Source organism: Cydia strobilella, chromosome 7 (genome assembly GCF_947568885.1).
Source record: "Cydia strobilella chromosome 7, ilCydStro3.1, whole genome shotgun sequence".
Lineage (NCBI taxonomy): Eukaryota > Metazoa > Arthropoda > Insecta > Lepidoptera > Tortricidae > Cydia > Cydia strobilella.
Window position 1 is genome coordinate 3,278,524 of NC_086047.1, and position 25,513 is coordinate 3,304,036.

Here is a 25,513-nt window from a genome sequence, read left to right on the forward strand (position 1 = left end):
CCTAAAAATAATCAATGCAGTAATCACTTAAGGTAAACGTCCACAAATTAACCTTAGCAGGTGACAGCAGGGTGTCATCTATTGGATATTTATGTTGAGCACTAGGACATTAACCTTAGTAGGATTTTTGCGTTTTCTTTTATATTATTACGGGTGATTGTACTATTGTACTTTTGTCCTTGACGAAGTCTAAGTCCCTTTTGTGCGGCGATGCGCAGTGTCAGATTAATAAAGCCTGGGCCTGCCGAGACGGACACACAGTGTAAGTATTAAAGGCAGTATCTTCGAATTTTAAACTGTTGTGAGACATACTAACATTAAATCATTTTATTTTTTTGTATAGTGAGTTCGTGCTGTGTGGCGCTACAAGTGTTGGGTGACCCAAACCCAAACACACCACTGTGCCCGCCTACAACGATAGCGCAAGACCTCCCCCAACCGGCTTTCTCAGCGCGCGCGCAGCGAGCGACGCGGCGCGCGGCAGCGGCAGTACGCAATACACGGTCGTCGTGAACGCTGCTCGCACTATTAGTGCTTGAGAAAGGAGACCTAGGCTCTCCGAAACATGTCGCGCGAGTGACTAAAACAAGTGAGTCTAAACCGTAAAATGATTTAAGGCAGTATCTTGTCTGAAGGCCTGTTTGATGCCCAATAAGGTACCGTTTGGATTGAAACTGCACCAGCAAATGCCAAAAATCGATGTTCCTGCCCGGATTTTAATAAATAAAAATAAAACAACGCAACCTAATTGTGTTTGGGTTTGTTATATGTAGTTGACTCGGTGAGTATTAGTTGACTGATGTTTAAAAAATTACAGTCCACGATAGAACCTTGTATCAAAAATGAAACTTTTGATTAGTTATGAATTTGTCGTACAAATTACCGTTCTGTATTTGTTTATTAACCGGAACACGCGCTGTCTATTTTTAATTAGATTTTGTTCTTTGATATAATCAATCAATTTTTTTTTGGACAATAAACTCAATAAGGTTTGTGTTGGTGGTACTAGACGACGATATATTTAATATATAGTTATATATAATACGTACATATTATATAGAAATTAACCATAAACCATTTAAAAAAACCATAACTCGGGAACAAATAGTGCAAATAAATGTTCTTACCAGGATTCGAATCCGAGACCTCCTACTTCGTAAGCAGGGTCACTACCGAAGACCGAAGTACAGTACCGACTATAGGCTAGGAGCCCGCCAAAATATAGTCAAACAAGTTAAGATACTGTGTCAAATACTTGTTCACACCTTTGTCTTTTTGCCCCGTTTAAATCCGATTGGAATTATACGCCTCAACAGGTTGAGGCTCGATTTAAATTATAATAACTTTGAATTGCAAAAAAACTATATATAATTTTTCAACCGGACGCTATTCGTCTATGCAGACTTATCAATCACTTCTACACTATTTATCATAATCATCATCATTAGGTATGTGCAGTAGGTACACAGATAAAGACCTATACTAGATCTAGACTATATATACATACTATATATATGTATAAGTTTCTAATGGGTAAGGATTGCACCAGTAAATAAACAACTAATCCTACGTATTGTATTGACTTTTGAGGCACGGAAACCTAAAAAGGTAAAACAAAAGAACCGTTTTTCATAAAAACATTATTTATTCCATTCACTCCCACATACAGCTACAGTCATAATAAACTCTATAAAAATAACTTAGTACCGCTACTCCTCTTCCACCTCGTCGTCTGTCGTGAACTCGCTCTCGTTTCCGCCCTGAAACAAATACAGAACATATTAAATATATTAATAACGGGTCACTCACGTATTTTAAGTCGAAAACGCTCGGCATGTTTCACTCTGTATCGAGGAGCGTCATCAGGAGCTTGCGTCGACGGTGACGGACCGGCTCAGACTGCGGGCCGCAGCCCTCCGCGCCCGATGACTCGGCGCGGGCACCGGTGGCGGCAGGGGGGGCGACACATCGACATGTCGAGCGTTTTCGACTTAAAATACGTGAGTGACCCGTTATTAATATATTTAATATGTCTGTGTCTCACGGAAGTTTTGTTATTGAAATACAAAACAGTAAGAAACAGATTGAAACAGAAAAAAATCGTTGCGTTTTCTTCCGATGACCTCCGGGCTAGCACATGATTGGCGCGAGAGTATCTCGCCGCGACATAGACTACCCGTCCACCTTTAATTCATACAGTTAGTAAAAGACGGGTAGTCTATCTCGCGGCGAGATACTGTCGCGTCAATCATGTGCTCGGCCTACTAGAGCACTTCAACGGAGGATATAACCAAACGGAGTAGCCATTAACAGGCGTTCCCCTCTGTCGAAAATAGTCGGCCAATGGTCATACACAATGTATGGACTGACGTTTATCTGACATGGCTATTTTTACGTTACGTATACATTTGACGTTCCCCTCCCCCGCAAAAACTGCCAGACTTTTTATACAGTAAATTACAGACGTGGCGTCTCCGTTTGGTTATATCCTCCTAGATTTCAACAGTTAAATTACACTACAATGAGAATAAAGAACACCCGCGTTGAGCTTTGTACGTTTATGTTCTTTAGAACGAAACTGAACATTCCGCCCATCAAAACACTCTTGGGTTTTAACATTAACTATAGGCAAATTTAAACTTTCTTTAGGAGGTCGACCCTTCGTGCCTACTATTTTCACATTTACGCCTTTTTCTACTGACAAATTGATTTGCCAGTCTATAAAGAAAAAAAAATGTACATTTCGCCTACCAACTCACGCATACACTTGGGTTTCTACTAGAAGAAATTGTAGAAAATGATTGAGGGCGCCACTTCCTACGTAACTGTCACATTTTTGACGTAAAATGCTTAAACCTGGCAACAATTTAGTATGGATTTTGTTAGTTCCATTTAATTTAATTTCTACTATTTTATGTCGCACTATAAACGTGAAAACCTGGTCCTGGTTGTCGAAGTCGGAGTCTAAATAGAAAACTGAACATTCCGCCCACCAAAATGTAGTTGTATTTTTAATTAAATGTGACAGTCCCTATTTCTAACCGTCGGAGTCAGTCTAAAGTCAAAAAAGTACATTTCGCCCATTGTACACTTGGATTGAAACATTTGAAACTAGGCGGAGTATGCAGTTTTGTATATTCCGCCCACCAAAATACTTTTGGTTAGGGTGTTCACCTGGTCCTGGTTGTCGGAGTCGGTGTCGGACAGGTCCCACTGCGGGTGCTCGTGCGGGACGGCGGCTGCCTCCTTCACGTCCAGCTTAAGGTCCAGCTGCTGGTCCATGCCGATGTACGAGTCTGTAATGTAAGAGAGATGGTTTAGATAGTTTAAGTAAGTTATATGTTGCGTAAAATTATGAGAACCTGGAGGATTCATGACAATAATTCCTAATTCCTACTAGGGGGTTTCTTCAGAATTAAGGGACTAGTGGGTGGTGGTCCCTTTATAGACAAGGACCGATTTACCGACTCGCCAAGGAGCGTTTACGGGTATTTTGATTAACGGCCGGTTAGCAATAGTCACAAAACTGACGGTCAATGTCAAATCCTATAAATTTAGTCAGGAATGAACGGTTAGAGGTTACTGAAACACGACTTAAGTCGCGCTTTAAAGCACAAGTTAAAGTGCCCTTACAGCTGAGGCCATCGCGATGCGGTTATAATACCCATACCCACAGTTGCATCTCCTAAATGTAACCAAATAACTCAAACAACCAGTCGCAAATATATCTAATAATCTAATAAATGTAAATAATTCCCAAGTCTTATATACAAACCCAAAATTAATTTCGTTAGCGCGATGTAGAAATCGCCGCGCTCCGTTCAGCGCCATCTACCGTGGTAAACCTTTTTGTGTGAAAGTACACTGACCTGAGCGCAAACAAGCACTAAGCGTATAAAGTTGCGGCCAGCGCGGGGCGGTGAAACGCAGCTGCAGCTCCGTCTCGTGCAGCAGCGCCGTCACGTGCGCCGGCGCCGTCAGCAGCGTGTGCGACTTGCGGTCGCAGATGTAGCACCACCAGTACTCCTGCTTGTCCTGCAACGGGTAACGATCACTTCATTAACTTGTATGCTTATTTATATACCTAGTCAGGTAAACTGACTTGTCGTTAGGGCAAGGGAGTCAGGGAGATGGAGTCTTTGCGCCTACATTTTCATAATTGTCGCCTTTTCTACTGTCAAATTGATTTGCGAGCTTATAATTTATGTCGGGTAGTTGTTATTTAATTTGGTGTCGGTGGGGCTAAATCGAAATCTAATTTGCCACACCGTTGCTTTCGGGTATTCGAGCATTTCATACACAAATAAACGAACGATCGAAGGGGTCGTGGTAGTGGACTACAAAACAACTGAACATTCCGCCCACCAAAACACATTTATAAATATAATATAAATAAATAAACTGCCGTACAAGCACACAAAATTAAGTCCTAATTACAATTCTTTAATCGAAAACAATGACTGTTACAAATTTTCTTTAATTTTTTTTTTTACATTCATAGAGTCAGCAAATTAACATACCTGTAGTAGTACTATGATCATGTTTATCGAGTAAGTAACATACCTGGGGGTAGTAAGGGCAGTGCACAGGGTGCGACGAGCGCGAGCGGCCCTCTAACCGCTCCCGCTTATGCAATCGCTTCTGGAACTTGTCCCATTGGTCGTCGTCTTCTCCTGAAGATTTCCGGGACTCCTCGGACGCTGAGTCGTGGGACTCTGAGTCTTCGGCGCTGGATTCGTCTGACGAATCTTCTTCTAAAAGCGAAAAAAAGCTTAAACTTTGAATTTACACGCCGTTTGCTAAAATATAGTGAAACTAAACTTATATAAACTGACCACCACTGTAATTCTACCTATGTTTACAAATAAAAGACTTACTTACTTACAAAATACTACAACGCCATCTAGTGCCATTTTAACCCTCTCAAAGATGTCGCTGTACCTTAATATACAAGTATAAAAAACTTTATTCTTTCATTGTGGTTTTGTGCCTACAACGGTCAGCAAAGTACGATTTTAAATTTTCAAGTTAGGGTGACAGTTTTTAATATACACAAAGCGCCATCTAAAGCGCGAAAGAGAACGAATTGGGACAGGATTATTCGTTAACTACCTTCAATAAATTGTTAGATAGTGACAGTCCTATACTAATACTACCCAAACTTATTATACATATCGGCACTACTTTGAAAAAATCTCGTATCTCACACTGCTACTCAAAGTAGAAAGGCAGTAACTCTGTATGCATCACATACTTAGTCAGGTCATAAGTTCTGTCACAAAGGTGTAAAACAAAGTCGCTTCCTACTGTCTGTCTAAATCTATCTTTATGCCACTGCTAACAATACAAATACAAAATATCTTTATTCAGTAGTAAAAAAGACATATATACCTAGCTTACATTTTTGTATACAACTATATAGTGACCTTATAGTCACTAGGCGCAGCACAGTTAAGTGACCAACCGACGTCCCTAAGTCGTTAGAATAAGGTCTACAATTGGTCAGTTAACTGCACTGTCCAGTAAAGATAACAATCAAATAATACAGGTACTTATAACATTTTATGAATAAAGTAAGCTACATCTGTTTCCCGTACTAGTATTAAACTGTATCACGGTGGAAACAGGATTCGCTATCCTCTATTTTCAATATGTTGACACTTGACAGTCAATAAGCAATATCATTTTATTTTACAATGTACCGCTAAGAGGTCACATTCCTCACCTTCATCATCTTTCTTCTTTGGCTCCTTCCTCTTAGGTTCCTTCTCCTTCTGTTCTTTCTGCTCCTTGTTCTCCTTGACTTCTGGCGCTGGTTCAGGTACGGGCTTGACTGGCTGCTTGGCCGGCGCTGGCTTCTTGCCCTTCTTGGCCGGCGCTCGCTTGGCCTGCTATAAAATTCTTATATTTTAACTATTTCCACTAAATGTCTCTAGTTCTTAAGTCCCCGGCAAGCTCGGACGAATTTCACCTTCCCATACAAACGGAGTTTCGTTCTCATTTTAAAACTACGTATTTGATTGTAACCAAACTTTGCATATACAATGACATGAGGTATATAATTAATCTGTCTGTAATTAGTTTATATAGCTCCAGTTTATAAAACAAACGAAATAGACCAAAAACAAGTTTTGTATGAAAAACTAAAATTCGCTGTATTTTTTTTACTATAGTATCTGAAGCTACATAAACTAATTACAGACATAGATATACCTTATCTTATTGTAAGTACAAAGTTTCAGAGCAATCTATCTAGTCGTTTAAAAATGAGAGCGTAACTACGTTTGTATGGAGAACCGAGCTTGCCGGGGACTCTTAACCCAAGTATGGTTAAATCACGCAGAAAACATAAAACTAGGCGTGCATATTGCTTATATAAGCGAAAAAAGTAGTGGAAATAAGTTCTCAAGCGGTGGTTTTCGTGTTTTGAATACAGAAAATTCCCCTCCCCCCCGCGTCTGTCTGTATGTATGTTCGCGATAAACTCAAAAACTACTAAACGGTTTTTCATGTGTTTTTCACCTATCAATAGAGTGATTCTTGAGGAAGGTTTAGGTGTATATCTTGTAAAGGGTAACCCGTGCGAAGCCGGGGCGGGACGCTAGTCCAAAAATAAAAGTGCACAAAATAAATTTGCGATAGACCCGTTGAAAGACTTGAAAGTTATGCTTTAGTATGAGAATGGATAATCTCTATAAATGACTCTTACAAAGGACTAATAATTGCGTTCTTTATGGTATCAAAGTAAACTGTTATACCTGTTTCATCCACACGGGCCTCTTCGAAACCTCCTTTTTGTCCTTGTCATTTTCTTCGGTTTTGTCGTTCTCTCCCTTTTTCGCATCACCGTTGCCTTCTTCGTCGTCCCTGTTGCCAAAAATACGTATTTATAGTCTGTCAAACCAATTCCGTCAGTAGAAAAAAGCGGCATATTTAAAAAATGAAGGCGAGAAGGGTTATCGTCCTACAGAAAATTTTAATTTCGCGCCTTTTTTTACCGACAAAGTTGTTTGACAGATTATAAGTTTTAGATCAAATGATATAATGGAAATAGTACCTTGTAGACGATTACATAAGACTCAATATAGATCTAAAGTTAGGTAACGCATGACTAATAATGTGATTTTTATGTGACAGTCAATTTAAAATGTATCTTTGATTTATAATTGAAGAGGTACCACATGACGGTTGTCGATAAGGTTGATTTCAAATTGAAGCTATATGGAAATAGCGCCTTATTGACAACCGACAATAAGTACCCTTTTAGTTGAAAATGGCACATATAGTAATACAAGAAATGTTATTGTGTTGTTGTGAACAGAAGTAAGCAACCGCGAACACTGTTTCTAAGTCTGGTGTATGGCTGTTTTCTATGTATTTAAATGGTATCTACCTCTAAGTATATTTTTTTCTCTCAGGCGTATCTAGTTGCTCTGAATATCAGCGTCATGATTCAACAAGAATTTTGGTGATTAAAGATCATTATTTGTATCTGGCTGTAAATGTGTAAGGTAAGGTGGGGTAAGACGAACATAGTTTATTATTATATATAGTTAGACAAACAGTATGAGGATTCCATACAAGTGTTTGTCTTGCCCCAGTGATAGTCTTATCCCACTTTACCTTACCTTTTGTGTTTTTATGGTGTATTTCCATTTGTCCCCGCCCGGCACATCTATGGAAATATGTGCATTCGTAGGAATCATTCCCATCCGTCCCGGCGGTCACGGGGGAGACAAATGGGAATACACCGTTTTTATGTCCAACCAAATAAATCTTAACTTAAATATTATATATGGGAGTTTTCAGAAAATAGTGTACCCAATTATTTTGTGTGAGTTATTTAGAAAAGATAATCACTGTCAGTTTTGTGACGATAATTAAGCATTAAATTTCTATAAAAACTTGATTTTGGTGTTCATTTTATAAACTACAAGCGTTATTACAATGTAAAAAAGGCAAAAGGTTGATTCCCATACAGATTTCATGCTAAATTGTCGCCACAAAACTGACAGCGATTAACTTTTCTTAACTAAATACGTTAATTGGGTACACTATTATCTGAAAACGACTATACACGGTGGCTAAACAATAAGTGCATTCTCGTTGCCATGGAGGTTTTGAGATTATACTGAGCAACTTTTACTATGGGACCAACTCCGAAATCGCGAAAAAAACTTGGCTGTTTCATACATTTTGGCTGCTCTATGTTCTGTGGGAGGGTAATTTTTTTCTTCGCGATTTTCTGGTTGGTCCCATAGTAAAAGTTGCTCAGTATAATCCCAAAACCTCCCTGGCAACGGGAATGCACTTATGCCACCCTGTATATCGTCGTCTAGCTCCCACAGGACAAGGTTTATTGAGCTTGCTGTGCTGTGGGGCTTACATTGATTTGTGTAGGTAAGATAATCCAATTATTTATTTATTTTATTTGATTATAACATACTCGATATTCTTCTCCTTGATGCTGGAGTCACCGAACAGCTCCTTCATGTTGGTTCTTCTAAGGAAAACTGTGACAGTGACGATGGCACCCGCGGTCACAACTGTTGAATTTTCGTCGTCGATAACTGAAACAAAAAAGTTATAAGGATAGTGTGATTATACATTTTTCTTGTAATAAAATAAAATAAATAAATAAATAAAACGTTTAATAACAGGCAAGGATCACTCATGAAAAATTTACAGACAACTACAATTACATTATTTAACACTAATTACTAATTACTACTTAACTAAGCTTACAATAAATAAATTGCAAATATGTCACAAGTACATCATACGACGTTATTTCCGATTCTCATCTCGGTGTACAGACAGCCAATATCGGAAAAATAGGCTATCCGGATCCCTAAAAATGGTTTCCAAAATTTCATTCTGTGAGCACCCCAGCCTCTCCCAAAAGGAAGCCACACGTGCCCTCATCACCGCGTAGAAGTCCGGCACACGCGCATCGGCAAACATGCCGGACGCGCTGCAGCAGCGTGACAGCCTCATGAGGGCGCGAAATGCATTATTGTATTGCACCCTTATGCTCCTTATGCTTATATTTTTATTATTTAAAAATTTGTTAATTTTTCAATGGTAAACTTTGACTTCTTTGCACTTTTTATTTTTATTTTTCACGTTTTGAAATGTTCAATTTCAAAACAATTTTTAAATGATTTTTCTTTCAAATGATATCCCACTTGACTTAGTAACTAGACTTTGAAATTTTGCTCCCTTTTCTTGATGGGAATTTTTCATAGTTAATATAAATAAAAAATAACACTTTCAGTGTGTTTGAGTTAGCGTTCATAACCACTCCAAATTTCAAATCTATAGCTTAGGTACGTAAAGTATGGACACGAAAAAATCTAGTCTTTTTTTTTTTTTTTTTTTTATTATTATAAACTGATCGGCGATTGGCCCTAGTCACACCTGATGGAAAGTGAAGACAGGGCCTAAGATGGAGCTCACCGGTTCAGTAACAGCCTATTCACTCTAGTTTTAAAGAGACCGAGGTCATATTGATCAGGGAATACAGATGGCGGGAGCGCATTCCATTCCTTAGCCGTCCGTACCAAAAAGGAGGAGGCAAAACGTTTCGTCCGAACGAATGGAATGTGGACCACGAACGGGTGCATACGCTCCCCGCGCCTGGATGTCCGATGATGGAAAGGGGAAGGTGGGATCAGGTCGTGCAGTTCCTGTGCGCACTCCCCGAAATGTATCCGATAGAACACCGATAGGCAAGCGACTCGACGGCGATGCTCAAGGCTCTGTATCCTTGACTTGACCGATGGATCATCACCAAAGAGTCATGCACGATATGGTAAATCTTTTAAATGAATGTGGATTTTCAAGCAGCACTTTTTTTTATCTCCAGAGGTGTCACAAGCGCGTTTCCGACCCTAAATCTTGTTATTACATCCCATATACTAGTCGGATTGCCCCAATCTGTCTATCGGATTTGTTACAAAATTAGAGCAAAAGTAAGATTGAGTAATAAATTGGCTGTTGAAACTGTCGTTTTAGTATGAAAAACCTAAAAACTCGCTCAAAATAAGTTTCACAAAAGTGTATTTTTAGTCACTTGCGCGACATTTTTCGAAAAGCCTAGGTCTCCATTTTCAAGCACTAACAGTGCCTGAGTGAGTAGCGGTCACGACGGGTGGGCGCCACGAACTGCGGCGCGCTGCGTCGCTAAGTTATTTAAGTTAATATGTCTCACGATAGTTTAAATTCGATTACACAAAAGTGATATTCACCTGGATATACATCTGGAACATCGCTTTGTATGGGTGTGAGACGTGGACAATGCGGCAGAAAGATAGGAAGCGATTAGAGGCTTTTGAGATGTGGTTGTGGAGAAGAATGGAGAGAATAAGTTGGACGGAGAAAAAAACGAACGAAAGCTGCGAATTGTGGGAGAGAAGAGAAACCTGCTGAGAACCATAGAAAATAGACGAGGCAGAATGATAGGTCACTTGATAAGACACGACACTTTCTTTAACACTATATTAGAAGGCAAGATAGAAGCGAGAAGAGGCCGCGGAAAACCACGAGCAAGCTACACACAACAACTGAAAGCGAAAGCAAATGTCGTGTCTTACAGGGACCTAAAGAACCTGGCCGAGGACCGAGAAAACTGGCGCATACTCCACCGACAAGAGCCATGCTCTTAAATTATGATGATGATGATATTCACCTTCAGTATTAACCTGGAAGTGTATATAGGGCATGTTACCCAACACTTTAATGACGTCATCATATTGCTTGTCATTCAAGAACCTCATAACTTGCCGCCGCTCGTCTCCTGGCAACTGTGCCAATTGTAGCAGCGACTTGATGTGTTTCTTCCGGCTCGTGAAGTACTTCAGATGGTCTTCGGTGATGTACGGCAGTTGGAGGAGGGGGGATTTGTACTCCCAGAGGCCTTGGACTATCATGGGGGAGAGTTTCATGCAGTTCTCTATCGTTTCTATGGTCGGTAGGCGGGGTACTGAAAGAAAATATTTGATATTAGAAGGTTGTTATCAATATTACAGGGTTCTATGTGACATTTTCAAGATAGTTGAAATTCGACTTAATGTCACTATGATAAAGTTCAAATTTCAGTTCGATAAAAGTGAAACATAGAACCCTGTAATATTGGGGCCCTAGGATTCGTGTAGTAGGTGCAAACAGCAAGCAGGTACTGCTCGCCCCTACAGTTGGTCAAAGAGCCCAGTCTTTCTAAGATGGCATATAGTCAAAAACTGGAACGGGTAAAGCCGTGACAAAGTAGCCTGGAAGTCTAGTAAATACTAATAAATCTTTATTTACTAGTTTTCGTTGAAAGAGAACAGGTACAAAAGTTTTACACACAAAACATATATTCGCTATATTCGTTTCTATGTGTGAATGGCACGTTTGTACACGCGGCATGCGTCATTGTGTGAGTAAGTTGCTTAAAAACAGTACTAAGCGGCCGGCAAAAGGTCGTCAATCTGGTGTCGCGGGGCGAGGTCATTCGAATCGGGGCGGGGCGGTGCGTGGCCGTTCTGTATGATAATACTATTACTTATGTGTTATGGGGTATGGGCGCGGCTGTTTGGCGGCGTGTTAGTGTGACTTTTAAAACAAGTTTCGGAACAGCATATTGGTAATTTGGTAGTTATTAATTATACATTCGTGATTCACAACTACGTATTTTGAATATTTATCATTCAAGGAATCCACATTTAAAAAAACAGTTGAACTTCGTGAGGCCCTGTGACTTGACTTCAAAGTACAAAATATCGGCACAGACAAAGCTTCAAAAATATGTGTACACGACCTTATTGCCTAAACTCCTATGGGCATCACGCAGTTGGCCATATATGTCTTGACTTGGTACACTACCAGTAACACAGTGGACAGGCTGGACAGTAACAAAGGTGAGCGTAACTCAGTGGACTGTAACAGTGAACAGTATAGTAGGTACCTTAGGGGCCAGTACCACATAAGTATAACAGTAACCCAGAGGGCAGTAACACAGTGGGCACTACGTGTACGTATAGTAACCTAGGGGACAGTAACACAGTGGAACAGAGTAGATCGTAACATAACTCACTTCTCCTGGCGTAAGCGAGCGCTATGAGCTGATTGACACAGTTGACCATCTCCACAATCGGCAGACGGAGACGGGACAGGTGTGCTAGGATTAAGGCTCTGGCTTTGATGCTGTAGGGGCGGCAGAGTACTACAGGGGAAAGTAACCCAGTGGACACTATATATATTAACCCAGGGGACAGTAGTAGACAGTAACATAACTCACTTCTCCTGGCGTAAGCGAGCGCTATGAGCTGATTGACACAGTTGACCATCTCCACAATGAGATCAGGGCAGCGACCCACGATATATCGCCTGTCGGCGTCAAGAGCTTCGCTCGGCAGACGGAGACGGGACAGGTGTGCGTGGAGTAAGGCTCTGGCCTTAATGCTGTAGGGGCGGCAGAGAGGTTGCTCCTTGTTCTTTTCCCCCAGGTTTGGGAGCTCACGGAGAAGCTGAAAAGATTAGGAAAATTATTAATAAATTCATGTTGTAAGCCAGTTTTTGTAAGGTGTTTTTCTTAGGCCCACTTGCACCATCCCTTTAACCCAGGGTTAAGCGGTTAAACCATTAACTAAATGTCAAATTGTACAGGTAACCATGGAACCTCCAGGTTTAACCGGTTAACCCCGGGATAGCGGAATGGTGCAAGTGGGCCTTAAAGAAGTAAAATTTAAAAATAACCAGCTGGTTTTAGGTTAATTTTTATACGAAGATTACGATCACTAAATGGTCAAAAAAATCATATTGGTTTGATAAATTGTATTTGGTGATGTCACAAAATGTTGTAAGCGCTTTTATTAGAACAAAAATTAGTATTAACAAATAGAAGAGATTCAATGTAAGGTAAGAGACTTTAGTTTAGACTTTTAGATGATACGCGAAAAATGTATGTAGTAACTCTGTAGAGCGGTCACCACGATACAGGCCTAGTCTAGTGTGGGCCCACTGAGAATGTTGTTAAATTTAAAAATAAAAAAATAAAATAAAAATCGTTTATTTCAGATCAGCATTGATCCATAACAGTGGGTATTAGTATAAAAATATTACAAAAAACTATCACTACTATACTACTATTTTATCTTCTTTCTTTTAAAGAGTTTTGCCATAAATCTAATAGATCTCAAAAAGAATATCACATAGCCAAATACTCGTCAATACACTGCTAGGCTTTTAAGTGTACATATAGACAACAAGGCACACACTGTGAGTTCACCATTCAAGAGTTAGGCTCATAGATTTCCTTTTTAACTAAACATAACCTAATAAAAAAAACTTACCATAGGCACTTCCTCATTGTCCGTGATCCTCTCTATAATCTCAGAGTTGTGTCTCCTGTCAAATTCGCAGGACGCCGCGAGGATCATCAGCGCCCTCTTTAGGGGCATAGAGGGGGTTTTGTGACAGAAGTAGAAATACATTTGCGTGGTGTCGAGCAGGACTTGCTCGCCAGAGTATCGGATGGAGCGGTACCACCAGGTACCGACCTGCGAATTTCCAATGTGAATTGTAATATTATACTGTAACGTTGCACGTACATGTTTTAATTATAAGCTTTAATTATTTTATTTTTACATTTTAAATTACTAAAATTTTAGGATTTAACTTAATTATAACAGATTTTAAATTATTATTGCATGAAGAATGAATGATATAGTAAAGTAAGATTAGGAAAACATGATGATTAGGTATTGCATGTTTTCGGGCGTTCGCACTTTATCCGTACTGACTATACTCGCGACTGGTTTATTGAGTGACGTCATGGAAAGATCGAGAAGCCGGTCTGTCGATCGCTGCCTCCGCGCCGTCGTCCGCGGGCCAGTCAGTCCGCGCCACCCACCTTTGCATACGCACGTATCGCCGCGCACACGGGCCTCCGTGTCGTCTAGCGCGCCGTACGAATTTAAATTCTTTTAATTTAATTCAGGTGGGCGCGGACACCTATTAATTATAATTTTCATTTGCGACGTTTTCGTTATAAGTGTATTCCCGCACCCACGTACTGGTAAGTGAAAAGTGTTGAACGTTTTAATATTAGGATAAATAGTTTAGTTTTAGGATAAAGTAGCTCTCTTGTAATTCACTTATTATTCAGTCTTTAACGTTTTAAATCATACATTCCCATTTTATGCTAAATGCCTTTGCCAGCAAGATATTGCAAATTCCTTTGTTCTATAGTGGCGGGTACGACTAAGTATGTATGCGTACCCCCCAACTTATTTAAAGTTCACTTCTTTGTTCTTCTTACTTTCTTTACTCTGTGCTTTTCCTTCGCTTTTGTAACTCCGCTCTGCTTGTGAACACAAACACGCTTTCTGCTCATGGTGCACCGGCTTTCCCATGGTCCCATCATCATCATCACAGGGTGTTCACAAAAGCAGAGCGAGCAGGAACACATTTCTAAGACGTCTGGAAATTCACAGGGTGCGTCGTTATAATTACAAGAAGACCGTCGGCCGACAACAAACACGCCACCTACCACCTCGACGGCAGGGTTGGAGCCATAGTCGTTCGCCCGCCGTCGCCCCCCTGTTCCTCTAAAGCGCTGCCGAGTGGGAACTACCTGCTCCGGTTCCGGACCTTCGGCCAGCCAGGGCAGTACCGGATCTCGGGTGCAAATTTAGACGGGCCTTGACCACCCACGACCCTATTCAGTTTTAGTTGTTTTTTTTAAATAAATTAATTTGTTAACGAGTTGGTAATTACTTATTTACTTTCCCTACCAACTTAGGGACATAACTGCCCGTAACGTTACATTGGCGCCCAACGTGGGGTGTTTGCTGTTTTTGTTTTTGTGAAACGTTGTTTTTTGGTTGCATGTAACTAAGGTGTACCCCAATAATAATAATAATTTTAATTATTTATTAATAATCAAATTGTAATTTTAATATTCTATAATAATTTAACTTATTCTGTGTTTTAATTTATTCTGAATTTTTATATCACCCTGTGCTAGTGCAGTGTAACTAGTACAGTCAATCAAATAATTTATAAATATTTTTTTATTGTGCAATAATTTATTTTGTAGTTTTGTGGTACACACTAGTTGCAAATATTTAATGTTTTATTTTTATTTTTGTGCTTGTTATTCTTATTTTTAATTTGCGTTTGTTTTTTTTTGCCAACCAGAACGTTACGTAGTTTATTATTGTAACAGGCGGAGTAGTGTTATTTAAAACCAAGCGTTCAACACTTTACACGGTTGCCATTTTGCACGTTATTATTATTAGGTAATTTTTCTTTATTTTTTTATTTAAGTTTAAACAAAATGGAATTTCCCGTGAAATTTTTGTCACTTACAAAACCGGAGTTGGAGTATGAAGTTAGCATACGTGGTGACACGCCGGCTTCCACTGTCCAGGACTTGCGGAAACAAATTGCGAAATTAGGGCTTTTGTTTCCTTCCGAGGACATTTTAGAAAGCAATTTCACGGTCTCCGCCGACTTGAAGGGTGTCAGTGATGCTCTCGCTAAAGTTCAGTCGAATTTAGATTCACGACCAGATAGGAACGCTTTGCTTCGCACACAAAACCTTTTAAATCATTTGCATCACCGCCTCAACCGAATAGTATGTGATGAATCGACCAAGCCCATGTATGAAGTTTGCGACCAGGAATTTCGAGCTCTTACAGCTAGATTTAATTCCATCAAGGACACGGCTGCCGCGACCGTTTTGCGTGCTCCGAACGCAGAACCTGTTGTTGGCACGGCGCCGATAAGCGTTAATGTTACTTGCGACCGTGGTAGTCACAATGAGCTTTGCAAGATCAAGTTTGATGGCAAGTCTTGCGTCCGTGCCTTTGTGGTACGCATAACGGAATTTTGTGAGGCTAGGTCTATTTCGGACTCAAAACTTTTGTCGTATGCCACAGAGATTTTTACTGGTGATGCACTACACTGGTACCGAAATATTAAGGGTCAGGTGTCAAGCTGGGTTGAACTCGCCACGTTGCTTAAACAAGATTTTGGTCACAAGGACTATGATTATAGGCTGGGTAATGAGATTCGGTCACGCACGCAGGGTGAATCTGAAAACATTACCGTGTACCTATCAATCATGGCTGGTTTATTCTCACGTCTCTCAAAACCTTTACCGGAGGACGAGAAATTAGAGATCCTCCTCCATAACATCAGGCCTTGCTATGCCAGTACTTTAGCGTCAGCGGCCGCGATTACTGACATAGATACGTTACGTAATTACTGTCGTAACTACGAAAGTATCCAGGCACGTCTTGCTGACTTTCGCGAACCACCCAGGCGGACAGCTGACACCTTGGCACCTGAGTTTGCCTATACTAGTAATAGTTATAACAAAATTAATAACAACAATAATAACAAGAATTTCACATTCAGGAATAACAGCAACAAACAGTATAATCAATTTAATTCTAATCACAATAACAATAATAAGTCTTTTACTAATACCCATAATTTTAATAAATATAACAACAACATGAAACAGGTACATGCAGTTACTTCTACACCCTCTTCCAAACCCTTGTTTTGCCCTAGATGTCGCAACAATAGCCATAACTTGCGTCAATGCCCAGCTAGTAAGGATGAAGTTTATTGTTTTAAGTGTGGCCATAAAGGTGTTAGGTCTCCAGATTGCCCTAATTGCAAAAAGGTTAAGCCCTCCACCTCAAAAAACTAAATAAACAGAATTGTGCCTACCATCTAGTTAATCATTTTGATCCTGTAGATTGGAGCAATTGGCTGAAAACTATTAACTTCTTTTTCAGTTCGTATAAGATCGACGCAATTCTGAATGATGATCCCAGTATTGATAATCGTCCTTACGTAACGGTACAAGTTAATGGTATTAATATGACAGGTTTACTCGATTCTGGTGCTGCTATATCTGTGTTAAAAAGTGAGGCTCATCAAGCGCTCCAAGGTTTACCTATTCATAAGGACCAATTAATTTCAGCCATAGGCGCTGGCAAGCGTGTTATGCGGAGCAGGGGTTACATTGTCTTGCCTGTACATTTTCAAGATAAGTTCCGTTTCATTACCGCTCATATCGTACCAGATGTAAACACGGATTTCATATTAGGCATAGATTTTTGGCGTAAATTTAATATTCTTCCTAACTTAAGTAGCATTACTTTTGCTAAAGCCACAGTAGTTGAAGAGGAACCAAAGCCAAATAACCCTACGTTTATTCATGGATATGATCATTTAAGCGTTTCGGAGAAGTCCATTGCTGACAACATCATTGCACAGTTCGAGGATATTTCTGCCGAACGCAAAGGTTTAGGTAAGACCAGTCTCATAGAACACCGTCTGGATACCGGGGATGCGCAGCCGATCCGGCAACGGTATTATCGTATGTCACCGGAGAAACAACGGATCCTCGTCGAACAGGTTGACGAAATGCTTAGTCTCGACGTTATCGAGCCCTGCGAAAGCGCCTGGTCTTCACCTGTCCTGCTAGTCACAAAGAAGAATGGTCAGCCTCGTTTCTGCCTCGACAGTCGCAAGCTGAATTCCGTTACTCGAAAGGATGCGTATAATTTACCTTATGTAACGGAAATATTGGACAACCTGCGTGACGCTCGTTACCTTACCAGTATCGATTTGTCCAAGGCCTTTTGGCAGATACCAATTGCTGTCGAGGATAGAGACAAAACTGCATTTTATGTCCCTGGTCGTGGTACATTCCGCTTTAAAAGAACCGCATTTGGCCTCACAAATGCGCCAGCAACGCAGCAACGTTTAGTTGATCTTCTCTTCAGAGAATTTGACTTAAAAGTCTTTGCCTACTTAGATGACATAATTATAATTTCCGAGGACTTTAATTCTCATGTGTCTCTTCTTCTCCGGGTATTAGACAAACTTCGCCAAGCAAACCTGACTGTAAACTTGGAAAAGTGTCAATTCTTCAGAGGTCAACTCAAATACTTAGGATACGTTGTTGACAGCCAAGGTCTTCGGACGGACCCAGGTAAGGTAGACGCCATCGTAAACTATCCGACACCTACTAGTGTGAAAGACATCAAGAAATTTTTAGGAACTGCCACCTGGTACCGCCGGTTTGTGCCACAGTTTAGTACGATAGCGGGTCCTCTTAATCAGCTCACATCCTCTAGGAAGGGTAGACCGCCTTTCAAGTGGACTCCTGAAGCCGATGCTGCCTTTAGTAAGCTGAAAGAATGCTTAGTTTCAGCTCCAGTGTTGTCTTGCCCTGATTACAGCAAGCCATTCGAAGTACATACGGATGCGAGTAATTATGGCGTAGGAGGAATGCTGACACAAACAATTGACGGTAAGGAGCACCCGGTAGCTTACATGAGCAAATCGTTGACACCGGCTGAACGTAATTACAGCATAACGGAGCGTGAAACACTTGCAGTGATCATAGCTCTTGAGCATTGGAGATGTTACTTGGAGAATGGACAGCCGTTCACTGTCATTACAGACCACAGTGCTTTAAAATGGTTCCTCTCTCTAAGTAACCCTACTGGTCGTCTGGCTCGCTGGGGAGTGCGTTTGTCGTGTTTTAACTTCGAGCTGAAACATCGTCGAGGCGTGGATAATGTGATTCCCGACGCTCTTTCCAGAGCTGTCCCTATAAGCGCTATCGATTTGTCAAATTCTTACCTTAATACGTCAGATGCATGGTATAAAAATATTTATAACTCTTGCCTAACAAAGCCTCAAAATTTTCCTAATTTTGTTATTAAGAACGGTTCTTTGTATAGATTATGTAAAAATAAACACGAGCAAACCTCCGAGTTCTCGTGGAAGGAAGTCGTCCCGAGCGAATTTCGTCACGATGTTTTGAAACAAAATCATTCTGAACCCATGGCTGGACATCTAGGTATCTTTAAAACGTATCGTCGATTGGCGTTGAGATACTTCTGGCCAGGGATGCATAAAGACGTCGTAAAATTCGTAGGCTCGTGTAATAAGTGTTTAGAGTATAAACATCAAAACCATCAGGTGCTTGGTGAAATGGGTCGTCCCAAACAATGTTGTCGACCTCTTCAAATGGTTTCGATTGACCTCATGGGCCCTCTGCCTATCACTCGAAAACAGAACCAATATATCCTGGTCATAACTTGCTGTTTTTCAAAATTTTGTTTAATTTACCCTATTCGTAATGCGACTTCAACTATAATCACAAAAATTATTGAGGACCAACTTTTTTTAGTTCATGGGGTTCCTCAAACGATTTTTCTCGACAACGGTAGTCAATTTACTAGCGGCATGACTGTAGATTTGTTTAAAAAATATAATGTACCCAATGTATTCTATACGCCTAGATACACACCGCAAGTTAATCCCGTCGAGCGTCAGAATCGAACAATTGTCACTTGCTTATCAACATTTGTCAATGAAGATCACAGGACCTGGGACTTGTTTATACCAAAAGTACAATTTGCCATTAATAACTCTGCAAATGAAGTAACAGGTTACACTCCTTCGTTCCTTGTATATGGCAGAGACCTTGTGACTTGTGGTACGCATTACGTGGATAATGACCTCGGTAGAGACTTAATATTTTTACCACGTGACATTTACGCCGAAAATCTAGGTTGCATGTCCGAAATATTTGATAATGTACAGGCAAAGTTATATCAAGCTCATGCAAAGAATACCGCTCATTACAATCTACGTCGTAAACATGTCGAATTTAATGTAGGAGATATAGTCATGAAACGTGCTTATGTTTTAAGTGACAAAGATAAGTACTTCAGTAAAAAACTAGCTCCGAAGTTTTTACAGTGTCGTATTCTTGAAAAGAAGTCACCTTTGGTATATGTTTTAGAGGACATGTCCGGAAAGAATTTAGGGACTTGGCACATAAAAGATTTAAAAATAACAGGTTTGAATAAATAATACATTGTAATCAATAAATTGTTGCATTGATTCCCAAATCGCGCTCTTAACACCTATCTCAGTGCACAAAATGTATTTGTTTTGGTTTCCGGTTGAACGATAACTGGTTACCTACAAAAGTCTGGGCGCATTAGCATCTATAGTTAAAATACTAGATACTAATGTTTTTTACGACTGCGTGATGTATGATAGATAGATAGATTGAAATAGTAAATGCAAATACGCAAACGTATATTGCGCGGATTTTATTCTGAGGAACAAAATCCTTTTTCCGGCGCGAGGGGGTAATGTAACGTTGCACGTACATGTTTTAATTATAAGCTTTAATTATTTTATTTTTACATTTTAAATTACTAAAATTTTAGGATTTAACTTAATTATAACAGATTTTAAATTATTATTGCATGAATTATTATTTTATTTTAATCCTAATCAATTATTATTTTTATTAATTATTTACATCAATTAATTATTTATTTATACAATTTTATTAATCAAATTTTATATTTACATTAATGGTCTTATTCTACTTTACTATAGTAAAGTAAGATTAGGAAAACATGATGATTAGGTATTGCATGTTTTCGGGCGTTCGCACTTTATCCGTACTGACTATACTCGCGACTGGTTTATTGAGTGACGTCATGGAAAGATCGAGAAGCCGGTCTGTCGATCGCTGCCTCCGCGCCGTCGTCCGCGGGCCAGTCAGTCCGCGCCACCCACCTTTGCATACGCACGTATCGCCGCGCACACGGGCCTCCGTGTCGTCTAGCGCGCCGTACGAATTTAAATTCTTTTAATTTAATTCAGGTGGGCGCGGACACCTATTAATTATAATTTTCATTTGCGACGTTTTCGTTATAAGTGTATTCCCGCACCCACGTACTGGTAAGTGAAAAGTGTTGAACGTTTTAATATTAGGATAAATAGTTTAGTTTTAGGATAAAGTAGCTCTCTTGTAATTCACTTATTATTCAGTCTTTAACGTTTTAAATCATACATTCCCATTTTATGCTAAATGCCTTTGCCAGCAAGATATTGCAAATTCCTTTGTTCTATAGTGGCGGGTACGACTAAGTATGTATGCGTACCCCCCAACTTATTTAAAGTTCACTTCTTTGTTCTTCTTACTTTCTTTACTCTGTGCTTTTCCTTCGCTTTTGTAACTCCGCTCTGCTTGTGAACACAAACACGCTTTCTGCTCATGGTGCACCGGCTTTCCCATGGTCCCATCATCATCATCACAGGGTGTTCACAAAAGCAGAGCGAGCAGGAACACATTTCTAAGACGTCTGGAAATTCACAGGGTGCGTCGTTATAATTACAAGAAGACCGTCGGCCGACAACAAACACGCCACCTACCACCTCGACGGCAGGGTTGGAGCCATAGTCGTTCGCCCGCCGTCGCCCCCCTGTTCCTCTAAAGCGCTGCCGAGTGGGAACTACCTGCTCCGGTTCCGGACCTTCGGCCAGCCAGGGCAGTACCGGATCTCGGGTGCAAATTTAGACGGGCCTTGACCACCCACGACCCTATTCAGTTTTAGTTGTTTTTTTTAAATAAATTAATTTGTTAACGAGTTGGTAATTACTTATTTACTTTCCCTACCAACTTAGGGACATAACTGCCCGTAACGTTACAATACAGGTAAAACATTAAGAAAAAAAGTCCTGAAAGTTTACAACGCTCACAATGGCTAATCCACCTTTGCCCAAATGGGTTCATCCATTAATTACGTCACACGAATTTCGAGGTTTTTTTGACCCCTCCCTCCTCCTTGTCAGTTGTCACACTTGGTCATATTTGGAAAATCCCTCCCCCTGGTGAGACGTCACATTTTTTAAATGAAGTCGGCAAGTCGAGTAATATTAATATTTTTAACCGACTTCAAAAAAGGATTATTTAAGGATTAAGGAGGGATTATCAATTCAACCGTTTTTTTTTATGTATGTTACCTCAGATCTCAGTCATTTCTGAGCCGATTTGGAAAATTATTTTTTTGTTTGAATGTATATTGTCCCTAGTTGGTCCCGTTTTTGTAGAAACCCAGTTTTGATGAAGGGATCCATTAGGAATCAAGGGAACTCTTCAAATCTTATAGGCATACATATACCGGTTTTAGTATTTTCATCAACAAACCAAACACTTTCATCCAAAACAGTACCATTTGATGAAGTGGAACTACTGATGATGACCAGAACGGGACTCTTTAACAACGCATATTTCAATTTTGGCGATTTAAGTCCTCTTCTGATAAACACAAGTAAGTTCTGAAGGAACATTTGTGTTAAGGTCCAGTTCTGATGATGGGTTCCATGAGGTCCAACTCCTCAAATCTTGATAGCTTAGATCCAGACCTTGAAACTTACCCGAAGTGCAAAAATGTTTAGTGACAGTTTGGCCAGACAGATGAAGAAACACTAAAAATGGCAAAATTAAATTAATCTTTAAAAAAAAAGTAAAACCGACTTCAAACGGGAAGAAATAAAATATTATCTCGTTTTATATGCGCTAGCAAACTGATACGTTTGAAGTCGGTGCCAAGCTGAATAGTTACAATACTGGTTGTTTTGTTCTTATCTATCATAATGTATTGTATTTGATTTTTGACATTGTTTTATGACTTTCTGACATTAGATTAACTAGGAAGCCATAGTATTATATACAACATTGACATTTCATATTTAAATTACTTCAATTCGGAATTTGACTATTTTATTTATAAATTTTATTTCTTTTTGTTCACATTATTGGTTTGTATGATTATCTTATATTTTATTTTGTTGCTTATTATAAATTTTGTTTACATTTGACGATCTTTTTGTGAATTTGTGATATTTTTAAGTGAAAATAACATGTAATTTCCATATAGAAATAAATATATCTATCTATCTATTAATCTATACCACTGACTAAGATCACAACAGATTAGGAAAGAAAATGCTTGTTATTTAACTGAACAGCGAATAAAATAATTTAAATAAGTTAAAATGACGTCACAAAGTTCGCGACCCCCCCCCCCCTCCTCCCTTGTCACAACATGTCACATTTTCTTGACCCCCTCACCCCCCTAAACGTGTGATGTAATTAATGGATGACCCCCAATCTGCAAGGAGTAAAAGCAAAGTTTTTTTTTTTACTTACTACAGTGGGCAAAGCAACCATAAACACCAGTGCATAGAGCCCCAGCACCCACACGCTGTTCTCTTTCTCTACAATCCAGCTGGGCAGCGCTATGCCAAAGCTCATGGCTCCGGGGCCGTCCGGGTTTCCATACTTCTCCCAGTTCCGACGCGCCTCGTCGTCTGTTAGAGCCTGAGAAAAGTTTAATCATGTCTCAAGTGTGTTGTCAAATGTCATGAACTTAATTATAGAAATAATCAAACGGTATATATCATGTATAATAAAATTTAAAATACAACCCGATGTTTCGAGCATTTTTACACTGCTTTTTTAGGGTTCCTTACCCAAACGGTAAAAACGGAACCCTAATACTAAGACACCGCTGTCTGTCTGTCTGTCTGTCTGTCCGTCTGTCTAGTGGTATATATCAAATGATATTCCGTGCATGAGTTCCGAAAAAGTCATTAGTACGAGCCAGGATTTGAACCAGCGACTAATATATTACCAAATAAATAATCATCCTTACCTGATAAGCTTTAGTAAGCTTCATGAAAGCTTTCTCATCACCAGTCTCTTTATCCGGATGCAGTATTAAAGATTGCTTACGATAAGACTTCTTGATTTCAGCCTGAGTTGCTCCGGGCGGCAAACCCAATATTTCATATGGATCAAAATTAGACATTTCATAGTCAAACTGTGACACCTTATATGCTAAAAATGCGAGTAACACCCATCCCGAAATTATTGCGAGTTTAATTAGGAAGTTCTTAAAAGATTTGTAAGGCTGTGATTGCTCTATTATTGACTGTTTTTTTATACAATTTGGACATTGACATCTTTCTGCTTGTTTTACTGGATCTGTAACAAGGTAATATGATTATAGATAATATTGTAGTATTTTAGTTACATACTATAGACCAGGGGTCCGTTTCTCAAAAGCTTAGTTTGTAATGACAACAAAAAGTGACATCACGTTACAAGCTTTATGGGTCTGGACCCATTAGTGGGTCACGACTGTCTCAAGTGAAATTTGAGTGCGCCCCGGAACATAAGACAACAGGCTGACATTGGGCTATTTTTATGCTCCCTATTTAATTTGTCAGTTTTTGTTAGGTGGGTCGGAGCCCAGTGAACTTTGGGAACCACTCTGCTATAGACAGAAGACTGGGGGAGAGTTTTGCCAGACAGGCACAAAACTATCCAGGGGTTCCAGGGGTTGTACGTGGCGTCCTGGAGCGCCGTAAACAGTAAAGAGGGGTGCCGTGAGGCAATCCTCCTCACCATGTTACCTATATATTTCAAATAGCCTAGCTAGGTTAGGGTGCCGAGATTAGATTTGAAACATGCAAGTGCGCCACAGACTTAAAAAGATTGGGAACCCCAGCTATATAAAATTGAATTCTGATCTTGAATCATTTAACGACCATCATACAACAAATTGATGCAAAGCAATTTGACCCATATTGATCTGTACTAACACAGGTCTGATACTGAGTCGCTACAACCCAAATTGAGTTAGTATCACTCGTGTGATGCTAGGGCACTCCACGGGTTAAAAGAATGTAAGCATAAAACCACACGGCTTGGTCATTTCCTCAATGAGATACCACATTTTGTATATATAGAATTATTAATCATACCTAAATCCTCACTATATATGTCTCACTTCAGATAGACATTTCTAATGCCAACTAGAATACAAGTAAAACACATTTTGAAGTACAATATTACTGACATTTTAACACAATTTAGGACATTCTCATACCCCCACAAACAAACACAATACATAACAGGATACATGAACAAGCATGACTGGGTTTTTCAGCCATTAATATTTGTGACATGGAAAAATGAATTCATGGATAGAGTCCTATAGATGGTAACCATTGATATCTATGATGGTAACAGAGGTGTGGCTAATAGGCATTGGTAATGGTGATAGCTGAGAATTGTTTTGATCTCAACAGGAATATAATAGATTGAAATTTTTCGACTACCAAAGTAGTTCGAGGTTGATAAAGATGATGAGGTGTGTGCAGCAGCCGTGTCACTCATACATTAGCGTTATACGACGAATCGGTACACGGCGCGACAAACCTATTGACATAACGGTACTAGCACCCAACTAGGTACCAACTATGAGTCACTTCAGCACCGAAATATAGGACAATCATCAAATAAGCATTAACAACTACGATTTTAATGCACATTAACGACAAAACATGAATTAAAGCTTTACCTTCTTTTCTTTTCCTCGGCCAATAGTAAAACGTCGCGGGCACTAATATTAAAGCGAGGAATGATAACACAAAATAAAAGAATGTCGATCCACTCTCATCATATTCGAATTTTTGGCCTCCCATCGTTATTATATTAAATCATTTGTGAAAAAAACGAAAATCACTACACGCAACACGAGCTTGATAGCGGAGACGTGTCATTAAACGTCACGTCATTGTCAAAATGCTGTTGTCATTTGTAATGGAACAGTTC

The 25,513-nt window shown here is 39.7% G+C and overlaps 1 protein-coding gene across 2 annotated transcripts; it reads right to left on the bottom strand.

Annotated features, from left to right (window-relative positions):
• Positions 1–1,625: 1,625 nt before the first annotated feature.
• On the bottom strand, positions 1,626–25,477 carry LOC134742936 (translocation protein SEC63 homolog). Of its 2 annotated transcripts, none has more exons than XM_063676155.1 (13): positions 25,260–25,477; positions 23,547–23,878; positions 23,042–23,212; positions 13,335–13,541; positions 12,281–12,509; positions 10,691–10,984; positions 8,447–8,570; positions 6,759–6,867; positions 5,726–5,888; positions 4,564–4,754; positions 3,870–4,035; positions 3,175–3,296; positions 1,626–1,760 (listed from the first exon to the last, which is right to left on the bottom strand). In XM_063676155.1, the coding sequence occupies exons 1-13, from the start codon at positions 25,381–25,383 to the stop codon at positions 1,710–1,712; spliced, it is 2,283 nt and encodes a 760-aa protein (XP_063532225.1). In that variant the 5' UTR covers positions 25,384–25,477; the 3' UTR covers positions 1,626–1,709. The 2 variants fall into 2 exon arrangements, with proteins under 2 accessions (XP_063532225.1, XP_063532224.1); XM_063676154.1 differs by having other exon boundaries at positions 5,726–5,891; positions 25,260–25,476.
• Positions 25,478–25,513: the final 36 nt, after the last annotated feature.